General features: G+C 40.5%; 1 protein-coding gene across 4 annotated transcripts in view; it reads right to left on the minus strand.

The window, feature by feature from the left end:
• Window positions 1-23,027, minus strand: part of PDGFC (platelet derived growth factor C) — a 199,558-nt gene that overhangs the window by 111,299 nt on the left and 65,232 nt on the right. For 3 of the 4 annotated variants that reach the window (XM_075930117.1, XM_075930118.1, XM_075930119.1), the window contains exon 3: window positions 13,459-13,539. The exons of the other annotated variant lie outside the window; for it this stretch is intronic. In XM_075930117.1, coding sequence (XP_075786232.1) covers window positions 13,459-13,539 — 81 coding nt within the window. The remainder of the gene's footprint in view (window positions 1-13,458; window positions 13,540-23,027) is intronic. 4 annotated transcript variants of the gene reach the window in all.

A 23,027-nucleotide genomic window follows, 5' to 3' on the forward strand; every position in this document is an offset into this window, starting at 1 on the left:
CCAATGTCTGGAGTACTTTGGTGGGTAATGGTACTGTGTCATCCAATGGGGTGGATGGTCATGAGAGTGTCCTCGCCTGCGTTGTTTATATGATGACCTTATGGGGGAAGAAAAACTAGAACAGAAAACACTTCTGAGTTCCTCATGAAAGGCAATGTGTGCGATAGTGCCAGAGACTTCGAGGATCTGACAGAGTCCACTGAGGAAGGAGGAGATAGCAACATCTGCCTAGGTACTACATCCCAGGAGGATCCATGGTGCGGTGCCACAGGATCTGGGGAGACCGATCCATGTTGCGTCCTGGGAGTACGCTCATCTTGACCAGAAACAGAGTACATTAGTGCCAGCGAAGCTGGTGCCGGCGATGGTGATGATGGTGCCAGAGAGAAAGTTAATGGTTCTGGACTAAGGGACCAGACTGTCTCCTTATTTATTTTTGCATGGTCCTTGGATGGTGCCTGTGACTTACTCAGTGCTGACAGTGCCAAAATAGGAGGCTGAGTCTCAGGTTCCCAAGGTCTTATTGGTACCCATGCCGGTATTGGTGCTGGCCGCGGTATTTGTACTGGTGCCAGTGCCTGTGTGGAAGTGACAGCGGTTGGCACCAATCACATTCTGCACTGTGATTTCAGTTTCACAACACTCTTAGAACAGGAGGACCCAGTGCCACATGTCCTCAGCTTACGTGGTTGGATGAAGCAAGAAGAGACCACACTAGCCCATTTCTTTGCTGAGGAGCCCAAGGCCTGAGGAAACGGCTTCTCCTTTCTCAGGCCTGATAAGGTCTGAATGGGAAGCTGAAGGTGCTGATTCTGACAGTTGGAGTACCTTATCAAAGAGGAGCATGGGAGTTGCATTTCCTTGTCTCACTGTGCTCTAGCCATTAGTTTTGAACAATACCACTTTTGAGGTATATGTGCTTCCCCAAGGTACCTAATGCAGGAGGAATGTCCATCTGAGGTGGGCTTGAGCTCATGACAAGTGTCACACTTTTCAAAACCAGGAAATCCTGGCATGATGTTTGGAGAGGTTCTCTGTTGTCCTCTCATTTGAATTAGAGGAGTTGGCCCTTTGCCTCGTCATCTCTCTCTTTTTTTTTTTTTTATAAAGAAGCTGTGGCCTTCACAATGGTATAACTGTCAACAATGAACTAACTCTAACAGGCTAAACTACTAAGTTAAGTATCAAAATTCTTTTCTCTGACTAGATTCTCTGAAGAGAGGTGCTTGCACTGTCTACTACTGAAGGAGGTAATGAAGGAACTGGTGCGAGCCAGACCACCCCCAAAAAGAAAAAGGTGCGAATGGCACATGGCTTGTCACTCTGGTTGACTACTGCTAGGGAAATGCAAATCTGCATGCCTGAAATGACTCGACACCAACAAAGGAGCACCCACGGGACATCACTCAAAGAAGAAGTAATTCTTCCACTCAACTCTGCACTGATAAAGCCTTAGATGGATACTGTGTTAGTTCTGGCCATCTCATCTTTGAGAAAGAGGTGGCCAAAATGGAGAAAGTGAAGAGAAGAAAAAATAAAGATTAAAGGTCTAGAAAACATTGCCTACAAGACAGAAAAAACCTGGGTTTGTTTAGTCTGCAGAAGAGAAGACAAAAAGAAGGAAATAAAAGTTTTTGAGCATATAAACAGCTGTTATAAAGAGAGTGATAGAAATGTAGCTGTGTTAGTCTGGTGTAGCTGAAACAAAATACAGGACTATGTAGCACTTTAAAGATTAACAAGATGGTTTATTAGATGATGCGCCTTCGTGGGCTAGACCCACTTCCTCAGATCAAATAGTGGAAGAAAATAGTCACAACCATATATACCAAAGGATACAATTAAAAAAAATGAACACATATGAAAAGGACAAATCACATTTCAGAACAGAAGGGGGATGCGGGGGGGGGGAGGTAAATGTCTGTGAGCTAATGGTATTAGAGGTGGGAAGAGGTAAATGTCTGTGAGCTAATGGTATTAGAGTGATAATTGGGGAAGCTATCTTTGTAATGGATAAGATAGTTAGCGTCTTTGTTGAGACCGCGTAGAGTGTCGAATTTTAGCATGAATGACAGTTCAGAGGATTCCCTTTCAAGTGCAGATTTAAAAGGCTTCTGAAGCAGGATGCAGGTAGTTAAGTCGTTGAGACAGTGTCCTTTCTGGTTGAAATGGCAAGAAACTGTTTTTTCTTTGTGATCCTGTCTAATATCTGTTTTGTGGGCATTGATCCTTTGGCGAAGTGTCTGAGACGTTTGTTCAATGTACAAAGCAGATGGATACTTTCGGCACATGATTGTCCACATATTCACTCTGCTGATACCATTATTGAACCTAACCAAGTGAGTTATAAGATCAAGAATACATATTCCTGCGCATCCAGAAATATAATTTATGCCATCATGTGCCGAAAGTGTCCGTCTGCTTTGTACATTGGACAAACGTCTCAGACACTTCGCCAAACGATCAATGCCCACAAAACAGACATTTGACAGGATCACAAAGAAAAAACAGTTTCTTGCCATTTCAACCAGAAAGGACACTGTCTCAACGACTTAATTACGTTTCCCCTCCCCCCCCCCCCCCGCATCCCCCTTCTGTTCTGAAATGTGATTTGTCCTTTTCATATGTGTTCATTTTTTTAATTGTATACTTTGGTATATATGGTTGTGACTATTTTCTTCCACTATTTGATCTGAGGAAGTGGGTCTGGCCCACGAAAGCTCATCATCTAATAAACCATCTTGTTAGTCTTTAAAGTGCTACATAGTCCTGTATTTTGTTATAAAAAGAAGGAGGGTACATTGTTCTCCTTATTGTTTCTCTTATTCTCAGTGGACAAGGGCCTTAAACAGCAGCAAGGTTAGACGTTAGGAAATCTTCCTAATTGTACAGTAGTTAAGCAGTGAGACAAATTATTTAAGGCTATTGTGGAATCTCCATCACTGCAGGTTTTTAAGAACAAGTTAAACAAATACCTACCAAGTGTGTTATAGGTAGAACTTTGTCCTGCCTCCATCTGGTAGACTGAAATAGATTACCTATTGAGCCTCCTTCTGGGGTTCTACATTTCTATGAGTCTATGATTGCAGATCAGCAAATATCAGACATCTATTCTTGATAACACCTGCCCAAATAGCTTCATTAAAACAATATTTTCATCACAATTACCTAAATTGTTTAGTAGTTCTAACCACCCAGAAGACAACTTGCAGTGCCATTTCTGAAGTATTTCTTTTTGATCATTTTACATAAAAAAGATCCAAGTGAAATATTCCTTAAGAGCTACTAATCACATTCATTTTCAACAGAGTTTTTGGAAGCAGTTTGATTTATTTCTACAAGTCTGAACGAGAGAATGAAGGAACGAGAGTATTGACATGAACTTTTGAGAGGGGAAAAAGAAATAAGGACCAGATTCTGATTTCAGTGCAACACTTTATGTTGCAATGGTGTTTATCCATCTGGGCTACTTCTACACTACAAGGTTTTTGTGCAAAAACAGCTGTTTGCACAAAAACCTGGGGAGCGTCCATACCTCAAATGAGCTCTTGCACAATTAAATGGGCAGTTAAATGGCAGAACAGAGGGCTTTTTCCACCGTAGGTAAACCTCCTTTTCTGAGGCATAATTGCTTTTAGCGCTACAGCTATTGAGCAAGAAGGCTAGTGTGGATGCTCTAGAGGGGTTTCTTGCACAAGAAACCCCTATGGAAAAAAGTACAGGTGCTCTGATGGCCATTCTGAGAATGGCCATCAGAGCTTTCTTGCACAAGAGTGTCCAGCAGTGTGGATGCTCTCTTGTGCAAAAGCACATCGCGCTTGCGATGTGCTTTGAGGTGTGGACGTGCTATTGTGCAAGAAGTTTTTGCACAAAAACTCTAGCGCAAAAATCTTCTTACGCAAGAAGCATGTAGTGTAGATGCACCCGTTGTGTCGGTGGATATATTAATAGTCAAGCTGTAGAGCAGGGGTGGGAAACTTTGAGTTAGGGGCTGACCCACACAAAAAAATCAGTTGGTGGCCCCCTACTAAAAAGGAGAAAGACACTCCCCCATGTTCCCCTCACACACCAGAGCCTAGGAAGGCCCAGGCTAGTAGATTTTGTGTGCTCCAGCCCCCCAGGAGATGGGAAGGCTGGAGCACTAGCATGGGCTCCCCAATGTTGGAGGGGAACCCTAGGCCTCAGGGCTGATGCTGTAGGGTAACAAGGCCAGCGATAATATATTTATGTCACTTAAAGATATTACATGTAAATGTAGATGGCTAAAACAATTTCAAGTTGAACCTCTCTAGTTCAGCACTCTGGTCTGGCAACATCCGTGGTTTGGCATGATTTTAGTTAGCTAGATGTCTGCTTATCATGGGTGTGGCAAAGTTTTCCCGTGGTCCCATAACGTTTGTTTACAGTCATGAGTCCTGGCTCTCTGTATTTTATGATGTTATTTAGCTCTAATTTACCCTTAAATGTCTTCTAAGAGCCTAGTAAGCAGCTGAAGTGCTGGTAATGCACCTAAACAATACTGACCTCTCTTGGTTTAGCAAATTCTCTGGTTCGGTACCAGTTAGGTCCCAAGAGAGCCCGACTAGAAAGTTTCAATCTGTAGTGATAATCATCTGTTGCATCTTTACATCCCTAGGGCTCATTCCTTCAAGGTGCTCATTCCTTCAATGAACCTAATGCAGCAAAGCACTTAAGCCTATGCTTAACATCAATTGAGTAATAATAGAATAATACCACCTACCTCTTATAGAAGCTTTTTATCCCAATGACACCCTATAACTGAGGAAACCCAGGAAAAATAAAATCTAGACTACTTAACCTAGCATAGCATGAATAGTAAATCTGAATATATTCAAGTATATCTATCTTTTACCAAATACCAGTTCATTTGGCAGCATGTTTACAAATGCTTTCTGGGAAAAAACAATGTATACCGATGCAGCAGCCTTAATGCAATAGGATTTTGTGTTCCAGGGTGCCAAAGCTAGAAATAAGCTTTTCAAATATGGTGTCCGTGAACGCTTAATAATAGTAATAAAAACAACTCTAACAACAGAAACACACACTGATGTGACAGTTCACTTATAAGATTGCGTAGGCGGATATAAACGGCATATCAGAAATTGTTTTTCTGAAACTGGTTTTTTGCAAGTCACTGTGTTTATTAAAAGGTTTTAAAACTGGAGTTTCTGATTTACAGAACTATTTCACCTGAATATTTACACAAGCCACAGTAGTTTGATGACATAATCTATTGGAATCTCTCTCATCTGCCATTGCTTTATTTTATTCCATTTACATTTCAGATGTTGGTGTGGATGCAATCCAGATGTCTTATAAAACACAGCTGCCAGTTTCAATTCTAAGTCTCAAGTGTTCTTTACCCACAAAAAGGTAGGTTTATTGTATCACTGTTCTGTCTGTATTGATTTAATTCTAATCAAGCTATATTGAATTAACTCTAATCAAGAAGAACCTATTGTGATATTTCCTCACAAACAAGAAAAATCTTTCTTTCCTAAAGTATGGATACTCCTTGGTTGCCTCTTGTACTAGATTAACAACAAATATACACTGAACATACATCTATCCCTGTTCCTATTGGTAAAATGGGAAGATGCTTACTTTCATGATCTATGGATGAAAAAGCACCACATAAGAGCTGAGCAATATCATATTCATAATTAATTCTCTGGAAGAAAAAACAGGATTCTAAGCCTCATCTGTAGTTTCCTGAATGCTTAAACCACTAATAAAAATAGGACAAGCATTTCTGAAAATTTTACACACACTTTCACACATAAACACCCATTAGCATTACGCAAATGCCTCAGTACCACTTCATGCAGTTTTAGGGCATAGCAGACTAGGAAATTTATCACAAAGTGTGGCTACCAAATAAGCACACTAAACCACTGGTTCATACGTGGATTGATATATTAATTAATGCATATTAGTATAACACAGTAGTCACGTAGGGCACATATATATTTACTGGAAGATCGACACTCTGGAGTCAATCTTCTAGAGTTTGATTTAGCAAGTCTAGTAAATTGAACATTTAGAGCAACCCCCTCTGGAGTCCAGTGGTACTCCTTTTGTCAGGAATAAGGGAACCCATCAGCAGTGTTTCTCCCACAGGTCTCCCACAGCATGCACGCCACCATGGCTTGGCTTAAGGTAATCAGAATCCCAGCTACGCATTTTGCGTAGCTGAAGTTGCATATCTTAAGCTGACTTTCCAGGTCCAGTGTAGACCTGGCCATAGAGTTTTACAATTTGAAAGTACCATGAAAATATTAAACCAGGGCTACTCAACACATGGCCCGTGGGCCACATGCTTGCGGCCCACGGTGCATTTTGGGTTTACGTGGGACTCAATACACAGCACATGAGTGGGATCCTTTGAACATGGCCTCCACTCGGAACACACTCCACAATGGTGAGGCGTCTCACAGGCGGGGTGAGCACTGAAAGACGCAAGCGGACAGGTTGGCTAGAACAGATGGTACAGGGTGTCGGCGTTTCTAGCCCCCGGAAAGAGGTTACAGGATCGCCAGGGTATTGTGGGAAGTGCTTTGTATTCATGCCTGTCAATGTGAAAGAAGCTATTTGCATATATTTGCATATATATTAGCACATATATGCAACCATACTTAAGTTGCGGACCTTGACGTGCTGTAAGTATCACTGTGGCCTCCAAAGTTGAGTAGCCCTGTGTTAAACTAAGGATGTACTAAATGTTTAATTTTAGGGGTCAGATGAACAGAGATTAAGCAGAAGTGGTAAAGCTGAATTATAGGCAGAACTCCAGATACAGCAATAAATGGTATTGTTACAGCTATTATATGAGACTGTTTATTGCAACAAGATATTAGTAATAAAAAGTACCAATTCAGCTTTCTAACCTCACAAAACATACTGAAAGTTTCTTTACATATTGTTAAACTGCTATCATCAGCAAATGTTATGGACAAAGTACTACAAGTGGAACATCTACTTTTGATTAAACACATGTACAGAAATTTCTGTCCAATCCTAATGAGTGGCAGAGCTGGCAACAACATCTATAGTTAGGATTACTTAACATTTCCCATTATAAGATCCTGTTTTCAGTTTATAGCCAATGTTAAGATTCTGTCACAGGTATTTTTAGTAAAAGTCAGGGACAGTTCACGAGCAATAAATAAAAATTCACTGAAACCTGCAGTTTCAGTCCCTGACTTTAACTAAAAAATTCTTGGGGGAGGGGATGAGAAGGACGAGCACCGCGAGGGCTTGTAGCTGCTTCAGCCCCACCACTGCTCCTGTGGCAGAGGCTGACTTTTTCTTCTGACGAAACCCCAGCTGCTGCTCCAGCAACTGCTGTTCCAGCAGCCATCAGACTGGCTGTTCATCAATTGTTTTGGAAGCTGCTGCTCCAGTGGCACTAAGACTGACAACTGCTCCAGTTCTGCCCCAGAAATAGACACAGGGGTCCTGGGAAATCATGGAATCTGATCTCCATGACAGAATCATAAACCTTACCTATCACTTTGCCAAAATTCTTCCTTTACTCATTCAGGATGAATTTTCCCATACCAAATGTCTGTCCTTGGCTGAGTTGTGAAACTTTTCAGCAAAAATTCTTCTGCCATATCCATGAACGAAATTACTGAAAAAAGAAGTGGTTTCCCCATATTGCAACAATTGCTACAAGCATTTCACTAAGAAGTTCTAGTGCCTCCATACTTTGTAGAAGCACCTGGACATGTAGTAGTGGGGTTGTCTTTGTGCCAGGGACATGCCTTTTGATGTTCCTGGGGGAAAAGGAGCCCACATTTGGCCAAGTTAAATCTTAGGTCTTATATGATTCATAAAGACTTGTTAGAATTTGCCAGCTAAATTCACCAAAGATTCTTTCTGAACTTAGCATGCTCACACCTGAAGCTGCAGGGGCTGAACAGTACTTTCTCTGCAATTGCCCATTCCAGAGCCTGCTCAATGCAGGGCTGCAAAAACTGGACCTGAATGCAGGGACATGATCACTCCTTCATTTTCAATGACTGTTTCCCACTCTCTCCATGGATGATCCTCAAGGAGTGAAAAGGAAAGCAGCCTGACCCATGTGTAGACAGGATCTGTGGAAAAACATTAACTAAAGAGGATATGATAATGCATACATAAAAGCATACATAAAAGGAGACCCAATTAAGATTAAGGGGTAACTAACCATCAGTTCACTGCACCAGAAGGAATAAAGGAAACAGCCACTGAGCTGGAAAAAGGGGCTTGGTCTAAGATGTTTGGCCAGTAAAATTGTTGAGAGCATATATTAAAAGTAGTACCCACTTCTTTTAGTACTGCACGTTGGCTGTGGCAGGGTAATTTATAATTGTTTTTTATTATTAATTCCAAGAATGGGGAGTGAGACAATTAACTGCCATAAGCTATATGGAAACATTAATACTGCAGTTTGCCCTGGCATGCCGGTTTATTTTGGGGTAGGCGTATGGGTCCTGCAGAGAACAGAAAATAGTCAGAGGAAATTAGAAAAGGTTGGCTTAGTACACAGCGGCAGTGGATGCCAGGTAGGATGGAGTGAAGATTCACAATCACCTTCTGTGACGTATTCATGATCACTTTCAGTATTGGCCATGAGAGGAGGGTTAAACAAAGTGTTTCGCCTGGTCATAATGACATAACTATTCCAATGGGGTAAAAGATAGTACTCACTTCCAAATGTTTGACTTTTTTTTTTCAGGCATTTTGAAACTTTGGCCAAACGACTAATAGCAGAAGTTTGATTTCAAATTTATAACATTTTTTCTGATACAATATAACCATAATCAACCACTACAACATACTTAGGGTTGCCAGATGGTTTAACAAAAAATACTGAACCCCACCCCTCCCAAAAAAAAAAAACCCACTGGGAAAAAATTCTGTTGAGGAAAAAAAAATTGGAAGACCAAAGTTGTTAAGCAAATAAAAAAAAAATTAACAAAATGGCCCCGTGCTCCTCACTTCCCCCGCTGCCAGATGAGGCAAGGCAAAATTGTCCCCTCCGGGCTTCCATGCTCCTCATTCACCTGCCCCCACCAGACGTGGCAGGGAAATATTGTCCATGCCAAGCTTCCATCCGAGGGAAACAGGAAATATTGGACATTTCACATGTCCAGTATTTTTTTTACCTGGACGGGGGACACGAATACCGAACTGTCTGGGAAAAACCAAACATCTGGCAGCCTAAACATACTCATGACAAACAAAAATAATATAATTTCAATTTTACAGATGAAACAATGAGGAATCCTGTGGTACTTTAAAGACTACATTTATTTGAGCATAAGCTTTTGTGGGTTAGAACCCACTTCATCAGATCCAATGCCCACCAAATGCAGGTTGGATCTTCCTGGTTCAGCACCTTCAAGGACTGACTGGTCCCACACAAGGGGGTTTGCTGGACCAAGGAAGGTCAGGGCTCTGCCAGGAGCACTGGCTGCCCAGCTGACTCCAATTCTGGCCACTGACCCACTCCCAGTCCCCAGCAGCTGCCAGCTGGGCTCCACTGCTGGTCACTGGGGCTGCCAGCAACTGTGGGTCAAAATTTTTGCTCATTTCAAAAGGAAAAAAAAGTAGAATAGAGTCTCACCTTCTTCCTGAGAGGTTATTTGATTTATTATTACTATCTGCAGCAGAGTAAAGTTCTTATTTCATATTATGAGTTCTTCTTTGCTAATATATGACTTCTTTTAAAGAACTTCCATCTGTAGGACTACATTTATATACAGCCTCACCAAGAGCAGAGATAAAAATGCTTATTTACCAAAACCAAATCCAAATGGTTGTTCATTTAAAAATAATAAAAAGTCTATCCATGTTCCTAGGTTCCAAAAGATTTTCAAACATTTTTCCTCTGACATCAGTTTTCTCCCTACTCTTTATCCAATTATTGTCATTGTTGTTGATACTACCATCCCAACAAACAGAAACAAACCTATTCTCATGCTTATAGAAATGATAGCACCTTGGTCTACACGAGGGAGCTATTTCAAAATAATTTCCCTTATTCTGAAATAACAAGCAGAGCATCCATACTCTAGTTATTTCAAAATCATAACTCCAGCTTTCCATAAGAATAACACTTATTTTGAAATTGTTATTTTGAAATCATGTTAGTGCAGACATGGTACTTCAAAATTATTATTTCCCGAGTTATTATTTTGAAATAAGTTATTTCAAAATAATTTCCTAGCATAGATATGTCCTGACAGAGTAATAGGTTTCTTATATTTACATTTAGAGCACCTACCTACACTGTTTATATAATTACATCATATGTCTTGTTACTTTTCCTGCAAACAAGGAAGTGCTATTTCAAATAAAAAACATTTACTAAGGCAAAACATTCTGATACCAGGTGTCTATCTTCAGAAGGATGGGCTATCCATATGCATGTGGTTAGAAATGTACAAGCTAAATAAATATATTTTAAAAGCTTACTCCTGCAGCTGTCTTTATCTGTTCAGCTGCATAAACTATGAAGCACCCACCTCAGCTTGGGTTTTCAACTTTTTAAAACATTAAAAGAGGACTGTAACGTCAGTTCATTTTATGACTTTTTACAGTGCAGTACAAAAAGAAGATACTGTTTTGCTGAATAAATAAGAACTTATTCATATCATCATAGCAGCACTGCAATAAAATAATTGTAAACACGGATAATCAAATTATTCTCTGCTTACAACTTATCCAGCAAATGGTATCATTTTTCTGGATACAGTTTATGTGCAAAGGAGAATAATTTATGGAAATGTGTTCATCTGGAAAAATAACTGTTGCAATAAAAACAATCCTTCCATGTGTGCCATGTAGTTCAAAGTCACATTGTATTGTAACTATTTTCCAACAGGAGTCTAATTTTCTGTCTCAAATTTTAAATGTTCATAATTGCTTCAAGACTCTATTAAGTGAAAAATAGGAAGCTTTTTCAAAATATGTCAAAGCCTTTCAAATTTAAATACTCTCCCCAACATTTATTCACACTATTATTCATGATATCTTTAATTTCTGGAAACATTCTTGCAAATAAGATCTCACACCAAAGCCAGATTCTATTATCTTCACTAACATTAGAGACTACTCGCATACTAACATATGCCTAACAGGAGTCTAATCTGGTCCTAGATCAATAATTTTTTTTTTAAATCTATCATATATACACTATTTTGAAGGCAAAATTTGAATCTGCAAGAAGTAAAACTAGTCAGAATCATTAAGTTCCATGCAGGCAACTTAGTTTTGAACCAGGGTAATAGTCCTGTTAGTACATTGAGTTCAGCTAAGCAGTTTAGCATACATTTTGTATTGCATGCAGAGTTGTATGCAGCTCAGCATACATTTTGGACAGATGATGTTCATATTATGCAAGAGGTGGTTACATTCAGTTACAGGGTCAACTGAAGACCCCATCTTCTTATAATGAAAAAAATGAAGGTAGGTTACTTAGAATTTCTTTTTCACTAAAAAGATCTGCGAACTATGGAATGACTTGACTAAAGTGAAGGGAACCATTCTCTATCTACAGGAGTGCTCACCACCATCAGATAGAATTTCTGAAGAATTCAGATATTCATGGTGCTGGAGGTGAGCTCAGTAGAATTGCAGTGCTACTGTCCCTTACTAGTACAAACAGATGTTGTAGAAGTGTTCAATACACCCAACGTTTCCAATGATACCCTCAGTTCCACTAGTTATTTTCATATTGCTCTCATTATTATGCATAGTAGCTGACTAAGTACATGTTACATAATCCAGCAATATTATAACTATAATGTAACTGTGTGAAGATTTGCTCCCATCTCAATTCAATCTTTTAATTTTCAAAATTTGGAGGAATAAAAAAGTAGAGGTTGGACAGATTAGTGTCATGCTGGGATGCATAACCTGCAAACTTATGACCTGCTAATGGGACTTCTAAGTTTTACATAGTTTCCCAAAAAAACACCTGAATTTGTAAAACACGCCTTCTTGTCTTATCTGTGAATTTTTCTTAATCTTCAAAATCTTTATCTAGATTCTCCAAAGAATTCTAGGAATAGAAATAGGTTGGCAAGGACTCCTTGCAAAACAAAATGTAATTCCAGTATTCAAATTGATTAGGAATTTCTTTTGGATGAAGCATATACTCTAGCCATAGATACACCAGTGGATATCTGAAAGGAAGTTAAATTTCTATAAAAGGAGACAATGTTACATGGTTTCTCCTGCTTTTCAAAGGGGGAATTCAATCTGAAACTTAATAGGCAGAATAAATGGCAGTTGAGAAAGTAGCAGTGTCCATTTTACAACTGTTGTCTTAGGTGGCCCAATCTATCTTCTGAAAAGAGAGAGAAAAAAGAACACTGAACTAATAATGACATTTCTGTACCACTGTTCATATTAAGGATTTATTATAGTTTTGTTATAATCTTACAAATTAATATATGTTGTACTGCATCATGCACCTGATTCTCAAGAGGCCAACAACATTTATTAGCAATCAGGTTTGGAATGGTCTGTTATACAACTGTAGGACAATTAAGGAAAAGGTTAATGGCAACCTTTTAGCAGCCATTATTTTTCATTTAAAATATTTTTACCCCACCTCTCTATTAAAAATATTTGAGGCAGCTTACAAAAGCCCGCTAAAACACCTCAAGAGGAGGGACACACACACACACACACACACACACACACACACACACACACACACACACACACACACACAACTAAACACCAATAAAAGCACAGGTAAAAAAGGGTGGCCTTGGCGTGACACCGAAACAATGCCAACATTGGCACCAGGCACATGTCCAGGGAGAGAGAATTTCATAGCATAGGGGCAAAGGCTAAGAAGGCCCTGCTCCGTGTAGATGTCAACCTCATCTCCATAAGTGGAGGAACATGGAGCAGAGCCTCCCCAGCTGAACTCAATCCCCAGGTGGGTTCATATAGGGGGAAACAGTCCTTCAAATACCCCGGTCCCAACTCATTTAGGGCTTTATAAGTCATAACCAAGACCTTGAATTGTGCTCAGAAACATACTGGAAGTCAGTGCAGCTGCTGGAGCACCTGCATAATGTGCTCTGTATAACGAGTATTAGTTAAAACTCGAGCAGCTGCATTTTGCACCAGCTGAAGCTTCCAAAGACTTTTCAAAGGCAGCCCCACGTAGAGCGCATTATAATAATCCAATTGGGATGTGACAAGAGCATGAATCACTGTAGCCACTTTGTTCTTATTCAGAAAGGATCACAGCTGGTGGATCAGCCAAACTGCCCAAAAGCTCTCCATTTTCAAATGTTAAAAAATGGTCCAAAATGACTCCCATGCTGCATACCTGTTCTTTCAGGGGGAGCATGACCCCACCCAGAACAGATAACACATCACATTCTCAGCCAGATGGTTTCCTGATCCACAGGACCTTGGTCTTACCTGGATTCAGCTTTAACGTATTCAACCTCATCCAGTTCATCGCTGCCTCCAGACACTGCTTCAGACTGATCGCTGCCAAACCTGGATCCAATGTCAGAGAAATACATTTTGCGTGTCATCTTCATATTGATGACACCGTTCTCTAAATCTCCTTACGACCTCGCACAGCAGTTCATGTATATATTTAAGAGCATAGGGGACAAGATGGAACCGTGCAGGACCCTGCAGCACAATCACCATGGGGTCTAACAGCAGCCTCCAAGCACCACCTTCTGAAAGAGTCCGGACAAGTAGGACTGGAATCACTGCAAGACAGACTCTGATACCCAACTCCACCAGACACTCTTGAAGGATATCATGATTGATGGCACTGAAAGCCACTGAGAGGTTCAAGAGAATCAACAGGGATGCACTCGCCCTGTCTGTCTCTCGGTGTAGGTCATCTACCAGGGCAACCAAGGTGGTTTCTGTTCCAAAACCAGGCCTGAAGCCAGACTGAAATGTATGTAGACAATCTGCTTCTTCCAAGAAAGCTTGGAGTTGCAGTGCTACCACCTGCTCAAGTACCCTGCTCAAGAAAGGAATATTAGTGACTAGATTATAGTTATTCATATCACAGGGATCCAGGGAAGGCTTCTTAAGGAATGGCTTTATCACCTCCTCTTTCAAGATGGTGGGAACCATCCTAGATCTAAAAGATGCATTCATAATCCTCTGGATCCAATCAGTCATTGCTTCTTGGCTCGATTTAGTAAGTCATGAAGAGCAGGAACCAAGTGACCATGTGGTCTGTCACGCTCTTCCAAGCACCTTGCCCACATCCTCAGTCTGCAGAAGCTGAAACTCATCCAAAGAAAAATGACTGGGTGGTGCATTCAACACATTCTGTACCCCGCTTATATGACAGCCAGAGTCCAAATCAGACCGAATGTGAGTAATCTTATCTGCAAAGTGCTTTGCAAACAAGTCACAGTGGATTGCTGAGGACTCCTCCATTTCATCACCAGGGCCCGGCTGTATGAGGCCCCACACCACTCGAAACAAGTCTGCCGGACAGCACTGTGCAGATGTGATGCAGGTGAAGAAGTAAGTTCTTCGCAGTCAGCACTGCCACAGAACAGGCGTGGAATTTGGCTCTAATCTGCAGTCAATTGGACTTGGCTCAAGATCTCCTTCAGCGGCGTTCTAGCTGTCACACAGACCATTTCGCCACCTGTAATTACCCTGAAAACCAGGGGGCAAACTTAGTTCAACTAGCCCAAAAAGGGTGCTTAGGAGCAATCAAGTGCCACACCCAGGCTACCTTCTGTAAGTGAAGTGGCAACTTTCACCTAATACCTCAATCTGGCTGAAACACTCTCACCCCAAAATCTCTCTGATCTAATTTCTGCCTCCTAATAATGCTGCCTTCCCTCAAATTTCTTGTGGAAGTTTAGTAATTTACTTTAAAGAACTAACACAGATGTTCCAATCAGTCAAGATTAGACATTGCCAAGTTAGTTCAACCAAGTGATGATACTTCTGAATACATAGATCACATGCAAACATGTAAACCAAACTGCCATTCTAAGGGAGCACAACTGTCCATCTAGTAGTCTGCTTCCAACAACTCCAAAGCCTTCAAAGGAAAATATGATACCCTTAATAACCCATTATCTCTGATATTCCATAAAGATCAGTATGAATCCAGAACACAAAGCATAGGTAATAAGCGATATCAAGTATGGCTTCATATGTTACTCTTAGTTTTAGAAAAGAATCATGTTTTGAAGAATAGGTTGCAAACAAAGCATGCAGCAGTTGTGGGAATGTTTGGTATTTCAAAGTGGATCCCCAGTGCTGATGTGCGTAACTCCTTGAAAGTTAAGATCGAGAAACAGGCCATTTTTTTTGTTCTTTTGCACTGTTTTTATAGTTTTGAAATAAGAAAAATAAATTGGAACTTTGCAATAAGAAGTATAGCCATCATTAGTCATTTATTTAAAGCTGTAGATTTACACAGTGCTTTAAAAACAGAGAAACACATTTTCTTTTCCCCAAACAGCTTGCAATCCAAGACCTCAATCTTACAAAATATATTCAAGTGCTTAATTTAAAGCACTATGGTTCATTCCATTGAAGTCAACAAAGCTACGCATGCAAGTCTTTATCTACACAAAAACTTGCACTGAAATAAATCAGTTTTAGTGCACATTTTTGGCTGTTTTTGATGCAAGTTTGTATGTGATAGAATATTTTTATTCTAAAATAATTGTATTTTGATTTTTAAAATTCCCTTGTTGGCTTTACCTTAAATCAGTAGCTAAAAAAAACAAAAAAATAGAACACTTTTATTCTGAAATAAATTTCCACATCCAAGTTTCCATCAAGAAAACACAAAGGAACAATTAAATATGACTGAGTTACAGTATTTCAGTATGTGAGACTATATACAAACAAAGTGAAGAACATGCTTAAGTGTTTTCAGGACCTTTAGAAGTTGTCTGAAAGTTGATGTACAGATATTTAATTCCTTCCATATTAGTTTTTATCCAAGTTTATTTTGTTTTAATTTAATTTAATTTATTATTTCAGTTGGCATTATTTACCCAGTTGCTTTTTGGTGTAAAATACATAGAAAGGTTTACTTAGCCAGTGACTTTAAGAGGATCATTAATAAATAAACATGCTTCCTCCAGTTTTCATAAGATGTATCACTCTTTTATAACATTTTCTCTAATGTCTTTTGAAAAGGCACAAAATGAAAATATTACATTGTCATAAATATTATAAACTGAAATAAGGCTAATATTAGCCCTAACAAAACATAAAACAAGTAAAAATGTCCTACTGGAAAGAGGCTACTTAGGATTTAATAGTCTTCTCCCCCACATACTTTATTTGAAGAAAAGCTTTTGAATGTTGTAAACATATTTTGCTTGAGAGCAGGGGGTAAAATGTTTAGTTGTATCAGTGCAGATGGGAGATCCCATTTCAGCTAGAATTGTCAAATGGTTTCAACAAAAATACTGAACACACTAGACATTACATCACAATCTACATTACATCTCATTCAGAAAATACCGGAGGCTACGTCTAAACTACACCCCTCAGTCGGCAAAGAAATGTAAATTAGACGTATCAAAAGTGCAAATGAAGCCGGGATTTAAATATCCCACACTTCATTTGCATAATTGCAGCTGCCGCTTTTTTCCCAAAACGGGGTTTTTTGAAAACAAACAAACCAGCAGTTTAGATGGGGCATTCTCAACTAGAAATAATCTGAACATTAGCGACTGGACTAGCCCTTTCATACCCATTAACTTTTAACTCGTTTGGTATAAATTTATTTATTTTTTCCTTTAAACTGTACAACAACTTCTGCCTATGCGACTCTCTTTTCAAAATTTACTATTTTGTAAACTTCTATCATCTCAGGTAATGTAAGATTCATGCTCTTGTCACATCCCAATTGGATTATTATAATGTGAAATTTCCCAAATATATGACTGACATGCTCTATAAGACACAAAGGAACATCACTCATTTCTCAGTATGTGCCACCTGAAACTCTCAGGTAGGGAGAACAAGTAATGAATCACAGATGTTCTATATCTAGAATCCCAGTATCTTGATTCTCTCGCTGGGGCGAGGTTGAAAAGAAGTGACACGTATTAGGTTTTTCTCCACAAGTTTGTTATAAACAATCTGACAAAAACATGAATTAACATAAAAATGTCAATGAGTCTGCATTTGGCTATCACCAAAGGGAAATATTTTTTTCGTTCTAGGCTCAGAATGACCACAAGGTACTGACCAAGGATCCTGATTCCTCCCTCCTTGAAATGTTGCAGTAATGAGAGAAAAACAACACCTGCATACAAAAACAAAATGGTCCTGTAGCACCTTAGGGCATGGAAATTATTTCCAAGTAATTTATTTCAAAATAATAATTCCTGGAATAACTATTTAGAAATAGAGGATCTTCTCTGCGAGGCAGCATCGAAATAGCGCAGAATTATTTCAAAATAGTGTGTCCACATTCATTGGAGCCTGCATCACATATAAAGCCCCTGGAAGCATTCCAGAGAGGGCACCAGGAAGGTGGACATTTCCTGTAGTTTCTTGCTAATGTTAGCTGAGACGGGGGCTCTTCTCCAACTGCCTACCCCCTTGTGGGACACCAAACTCATGCTGTGTGCTCTGGTTGTCCTTGTAGATGCCACAGCACTTATAACATGGAGCTGGAGCTGATGGAAAGCAGTGCCAGGCTCAGGGGCCTCATGCTGAGCCTAATGGCACACTGCCCACATGCTGTTTCAGGATGTCAATGACCAGCCCAGACCAAGACCAAGTAATTTAAAAATGCAGAATGAGGGAGAAAAGACAAAGATGGCAAATAAGAAGACATGACAAATTTAAAAAGACAAGAAATGAAAAGCAAGTCAATTATTAAATATGTATAGAAAATTACAAAATATAGACATTATTAAAAGCAGTGAATATCCAAGTATTTTATATAATAAAACAATCATATATATTTACTTTACATTTTATATATGATGGAACTTTCTATCAATTTTTTTAAAGCCTGATAGGAAACTGTTCTCATATGGAGAATGGATTTTGGTGTGCTATCCATATGAATATAATATTGTAGAGCTCTCTTGGTTTTTGTTGGTTTTGAACAATCTAGAGTTATGTCACATTCTTTATATCGATGCTAGCAACTGAATGACAAAAGTTTTGTCTTTCAGATGTGTTAAGAAAGGCCCATTCCCAAAAGACAAATATTTTGCTAATGACAAGCGCTGGTGTAAACAGCACTTGGTCAGTAGGAATGCTCTCCTGTCAACAAAGCTATTGGTAGATGGAAGTTTTTTGTTGGCAGGACAACCAACAAACAGTGGCTACAGTGCATGGCACTGTACCCTAAAATAAATTACAGCATGACTGTTTTGTTTTGCGGGGGGGTGGGGGGGGTTGCTGTGCATTTCTTTTTGCTTATAAATTAAAACCAAACATAATTTAACTATGGATTTTTTCCCCTGAAGGATGGAATTTTCATAATTAATCAGAAAAAAATGGGGGGAGGTGTATAAACTACATTATGTTTATTCCCATTACGGTAAATTCTTCGGTAACTGTAAGGTCCATCTTAACTGTCACTTTCCTCAGTAAAGTAGCAACAAATACCACTCCTCCAGTGGATTCAATTAATCTTCTATATCTAATTCCATGCCCTGTAAACCTTGGTTGCAATTCTATTTGAGACACTCTATTTACAAGTATCAGAGGGGTAGCCATGTTAGTCTAAATCTGCAAAAGAGACAAGGAGTCCTGTGGCACATTATAGACTAACAGATTTATTGGAGCATAAGCTTTCGTGGGCATAAGCTTTTCATCTTTGCCCACGAAAGCTTATGCTCTAATAAATCTGTTAGGGTATGTCTACACTATTTCAAATTAACGTAAATAACTAGTGATATTTTGAATTAACTTAAATCGAAATAGTTAATTTGAATTAAGCTAATTCAAAATAACGCATCTATACACAAAAACTATTTCGAAATAGCATTTTGCTATTTCAAAATAGCGCATCCACGCTGAGTGGACCCTGAACCGAAGTTAAGGCTGGCCGGAACCAGTGCCGGCCGGGCATCAGGTTAGGACTTAGTGTGTAGAGCTACTGCCTGAGGCTAACTGAGCTCCGTGCTTAAAGAGACCCTACTCCCACCCCGGACCGAGAGTTCTCACGGTTCCCCGCTTGCTTGTCTACCTCGATGAGGGACAGCAAAGCAGTCCTGTCTTGGATTGCCCTGAGTGCCCCAACTTGGGACACCACAGCACTTGGCCACATGGAGCCAGAGCTGCCCCTGGGCATGCCGGTGGGTCTCGTGGGATCGGTGCCATCAGCCCAGCTGCACTTGCTGCAGGCTGCCATCCGGGGGCGGGGGTGTTCATCGGGGCACTGTCAGGATCCAGGAGGCCCTGAGGGAGAGCGTCTACCCCTCAGAGCCTCCCCGGTCCTCCCCATGGGGGGCTCGTGCCCCATTCCTCCCTCACGTCCTTCCACTTACTCCTCCCTAATCCCCCTTCCTGATGTCAAATAAAAGACACGTATGTTCAAAAATAGAAACTGGGATTATTGAACAAAACTGCAGGGGGATGAGCCTCTGGGGAGACTGAGAAAATGAGGTGGGAGAGGGGAAGAGAGAGGGTGAGAGAGGGGAGGGGAAAAACTGGGAGGAGGGAGCTGGAATGGGGAAGCAAGGGGAAGAAAGGGGAGGGGAAGCTCAGGGCTCAGGGTTGTGGGTCTTGCTGGACCAACTGACTTTCATGCTAACCTGCTCCTGGGTTCGCATGTGACCTTTAGTGGCCAGACTGGCAGCTATTCTGCCATAAACAGTCACATTCCTCTGTCTAGTGCGGAGATCATGGATGTTGGGGGCATCCCCCCAAACCTGAATAAGGTCCATGACCTCCACCCTGGACCAGGAAGGCACCCACCTTCTCCAGCCCCTGTCAGGCTCCTGGGTGCTGGCAGACTGCTCCTGGGGAGCTGTGGAGGTCTGGGTGCCAGTGGCTTGCTGGCTCATGTTTTGAAGCCACTGGGTCAGAGGCCCTGGTGGCCACTGCTGGCTCTGGGCTGGCAGGCTTGGAGCTAGTACAGGCACTGTGGCCAGGGTCTACCCCCTTAATGTCTCTGGGGCTGAGGTCGAGGAGAGGAGAGTAAGTTTTCCTGGTTGTGCCCAGAGTGGCCACCAGGGCTCCCTGGGAAAGGCTGGAGGCCCCCTATTTCGAATTAAGTGTCTACACAGCACTTAATTCTAAATAGCTATTTCGAATTTGGTGTTACTCCTCGTAGAATGAGGTTTACCAAATTCGAAATAAGGGCTCCACTATTTCGAATTTATTTCAAAATAGTGGTTTGCATGTATAAACGCTATTAAAGTTAATTCGAAATAACTGCTGCTATTTCAAATTAACTTTGTAGTGTAGACATACTCTTAGTCTATAAGGTGCCACAGGACTCCTTGTCACACTATCACCATTTCTTTTTCATACCAGTCTTTTACTATGGCATTTCAGGTACCTATACCAGAAACACATAGTATACCTCAATTCCTCTTTTGCTACTTAAAAGGCTATCTTCTTCCAAATGCTAAGACTACTACAGCTCCTTATAAAAATACATACATGTGGCATACATAAACAATAATAACAATTAAGCTAAGGTACTAAGAGTTTGAATTTCCAATCAGAAAACTTTCTGCAATCATGTAAAATTAGATTTTAAAATAGTTTCCCCTCAAAGTCATAAAGTTCCAATTAAAACTTAAGGCACTTTAAATATTTTTGATTATCAACATTTATATCACTAACACACTATCAAGTGTAATGTCAGGTTTACTTACTGGCCTGCAGCCTATAATCACAAGGGTACAAAGGTTTTGGTGTCCAATCCATTTTTAGAGCTTAAACTGTTTGACTTTCCTGTCTGATCTAGTTCAGGGAACAAGCAATTACTTTCAAGAAACTCACATAAGTAACTGAAAAAGCACCTGATTAAATAGGTGGTAGTATGAAACAGCAACAGCAAAGTTTTGCTTCCAATGTAAACTTACATTCCAGAGAGAACAGCTGAAAAATCATTTCACCTTATTATATATCCCATATGCATGATATGAGAGAGTATCCTTATCACAGGGATTGAATGGGCAAACCTTTTCAGATTAAGTCAGAACAGACTCAAACCCTTTATTTGGTACTCTGAGAATAGAAAAAACTTCTACTTTGTTTTACTTTTAGTTCTTTTTTGCATGTCTCTGTGTCCTATAAGAAAGGCTGTTTTCATAAGATTTCCAGTTTAACTTTAGAGAACTAATTGTGGTCTGAGATATCAGACCAAACTGTAATTTTTAAGATTCCCTGTAACCATCATAGCTCCTCTGTTCCAGGAGTCAGCTTTCCCCTGATCTGCACCTTGAGCATCCCTTTTGGCTGCACGGGCTTGTCTTTTGTCTTCTACACTGTGAACTAGCCCTCCAGCTAGACCAGGAGTCAGCAATAATTTTTTGCCAGGGGCCACTTCAAAAATTTCTGACATGGCCCCAGGCAGAGAGACGGTGCTGGGATACTTCCATGTTCTATATCTCCAGACCATGATTGGTCTGGGGGTGGGGGAATGCTCATGCCCCTGGGTGGGAGGAGACTTCCCACACTCCTCCGCCCCCAGGCCAATCAGGGGCTGGTGCCAGGGGAGCACGCAAAGTCTTCTCCCGATGTGCCAGGAGCACATGGCACTTTTAAATGCCGTGTGCGCCTCATAGGACAGGGTCAGGGCAGAGGAAACTTTGTGCGCTCCTCTGCTCCCAGGCCCTGATTGGCCTCGGGTGGGAAACACACAAAGCCTCCTCCAGCCCTGTCAAGAACACCTGGCACTTCCAAGCACCACGTGCTCCTGGCAGAGTGGAGGAAACTTTGCACACTCCGCTGCCTCCAGCCCCTAATTGCATGAGGGCAGGGAAGCAGCAGGGCCTCCACGGGCCGGATCCAGCCCATGGAGGCCCTTTTGCCCACCCCTGATCTAGACACTTAACCAGTCTCATCCTCTTCCAGGGTATAAAAGTACAACACTATAAGCTCCAAATAACCATAAAGATGAAAAGACCTTCCAGTCCTCCCCTGGGCTATGTTAAAGTTGACTCATCAGAGCCTCTCCCTCTGCGCACGTCTATTTTCTTTACTGTCTTGCCCCTCCTTCCCAACTGGGTTTCCTCAGACTCCCTATAAGGCCTGGCTATCTAATGGTTGATCACCAAGTTTTGCTCTTCTGATCATGAGGCAGTCTCATGCCAGCTTTACAGGGAATACATGGGTAAGACGTTATAGTAGTAGATCTAGTAATCTTTATGCAGAGCCATTCTATATTGTGAAACCCCCTTTAATGACATCTCAGAGGCAGTCACAGGCAGTCAAATACAATGGAATAGCAATACTGGAGTCAGAGAGAAGATAGGAGTTGTAGGAACGGATACAGACATTCAAAGTCTTTATGAAACTACTACTCCCATAGAGAAATGGGAACGGACAGCTAAGCCGCCTCTCTGACATAAGACTCCGGAAGAAATTTCATAAGGTGAAATTTGCTCTAATTCTCTTACAAATTGATAATTTAAATTTGTAATTAAATGAACTTGCAATGTCATCAAAGCAAGGTATGAAGTAGAACCATAAACTGAAAAAGCCAACAATTAACTATGAAAAGACTGTAATGGCCTTATCAACTTCTGAAACTGCAGACATAAGAGACATCCCTTTCAGTGGAAGTCCTTATAAATGTCATAGCATTCCAAAATTATAAAATTCATATAAAATTCTTCCTACTGTCTAATGTCACACAGGATGAATTGGTATACATATTATTAGAACAGGTGTGTGTGTGTGTGTGTGTGTGTGTGTGTGTGTGTGTGTAATAAAAAACAAATACAACTCCAATAAGGGTTGGAAACTCTTAAAAAAATCAGGAATCTTCAAATTAAGTAGAAGACTATTTGAATATATTACAGGAATAATCCTGTTAATTT

The sequence above is a fragment of the Pelodiscus sinensis genome, chromosome 5, assembly GCF_049634645.1.
Source record: "Pelodiscus sinensis isolate JC-2024 chromosome 5, ASM4963464v1, whole genome shotgun sequence".
NCBI lineage: Eukaryota > Metazoa > Chordata > Testudines > Trionychidae > Pelodiscus > Pelodiscus sinensis.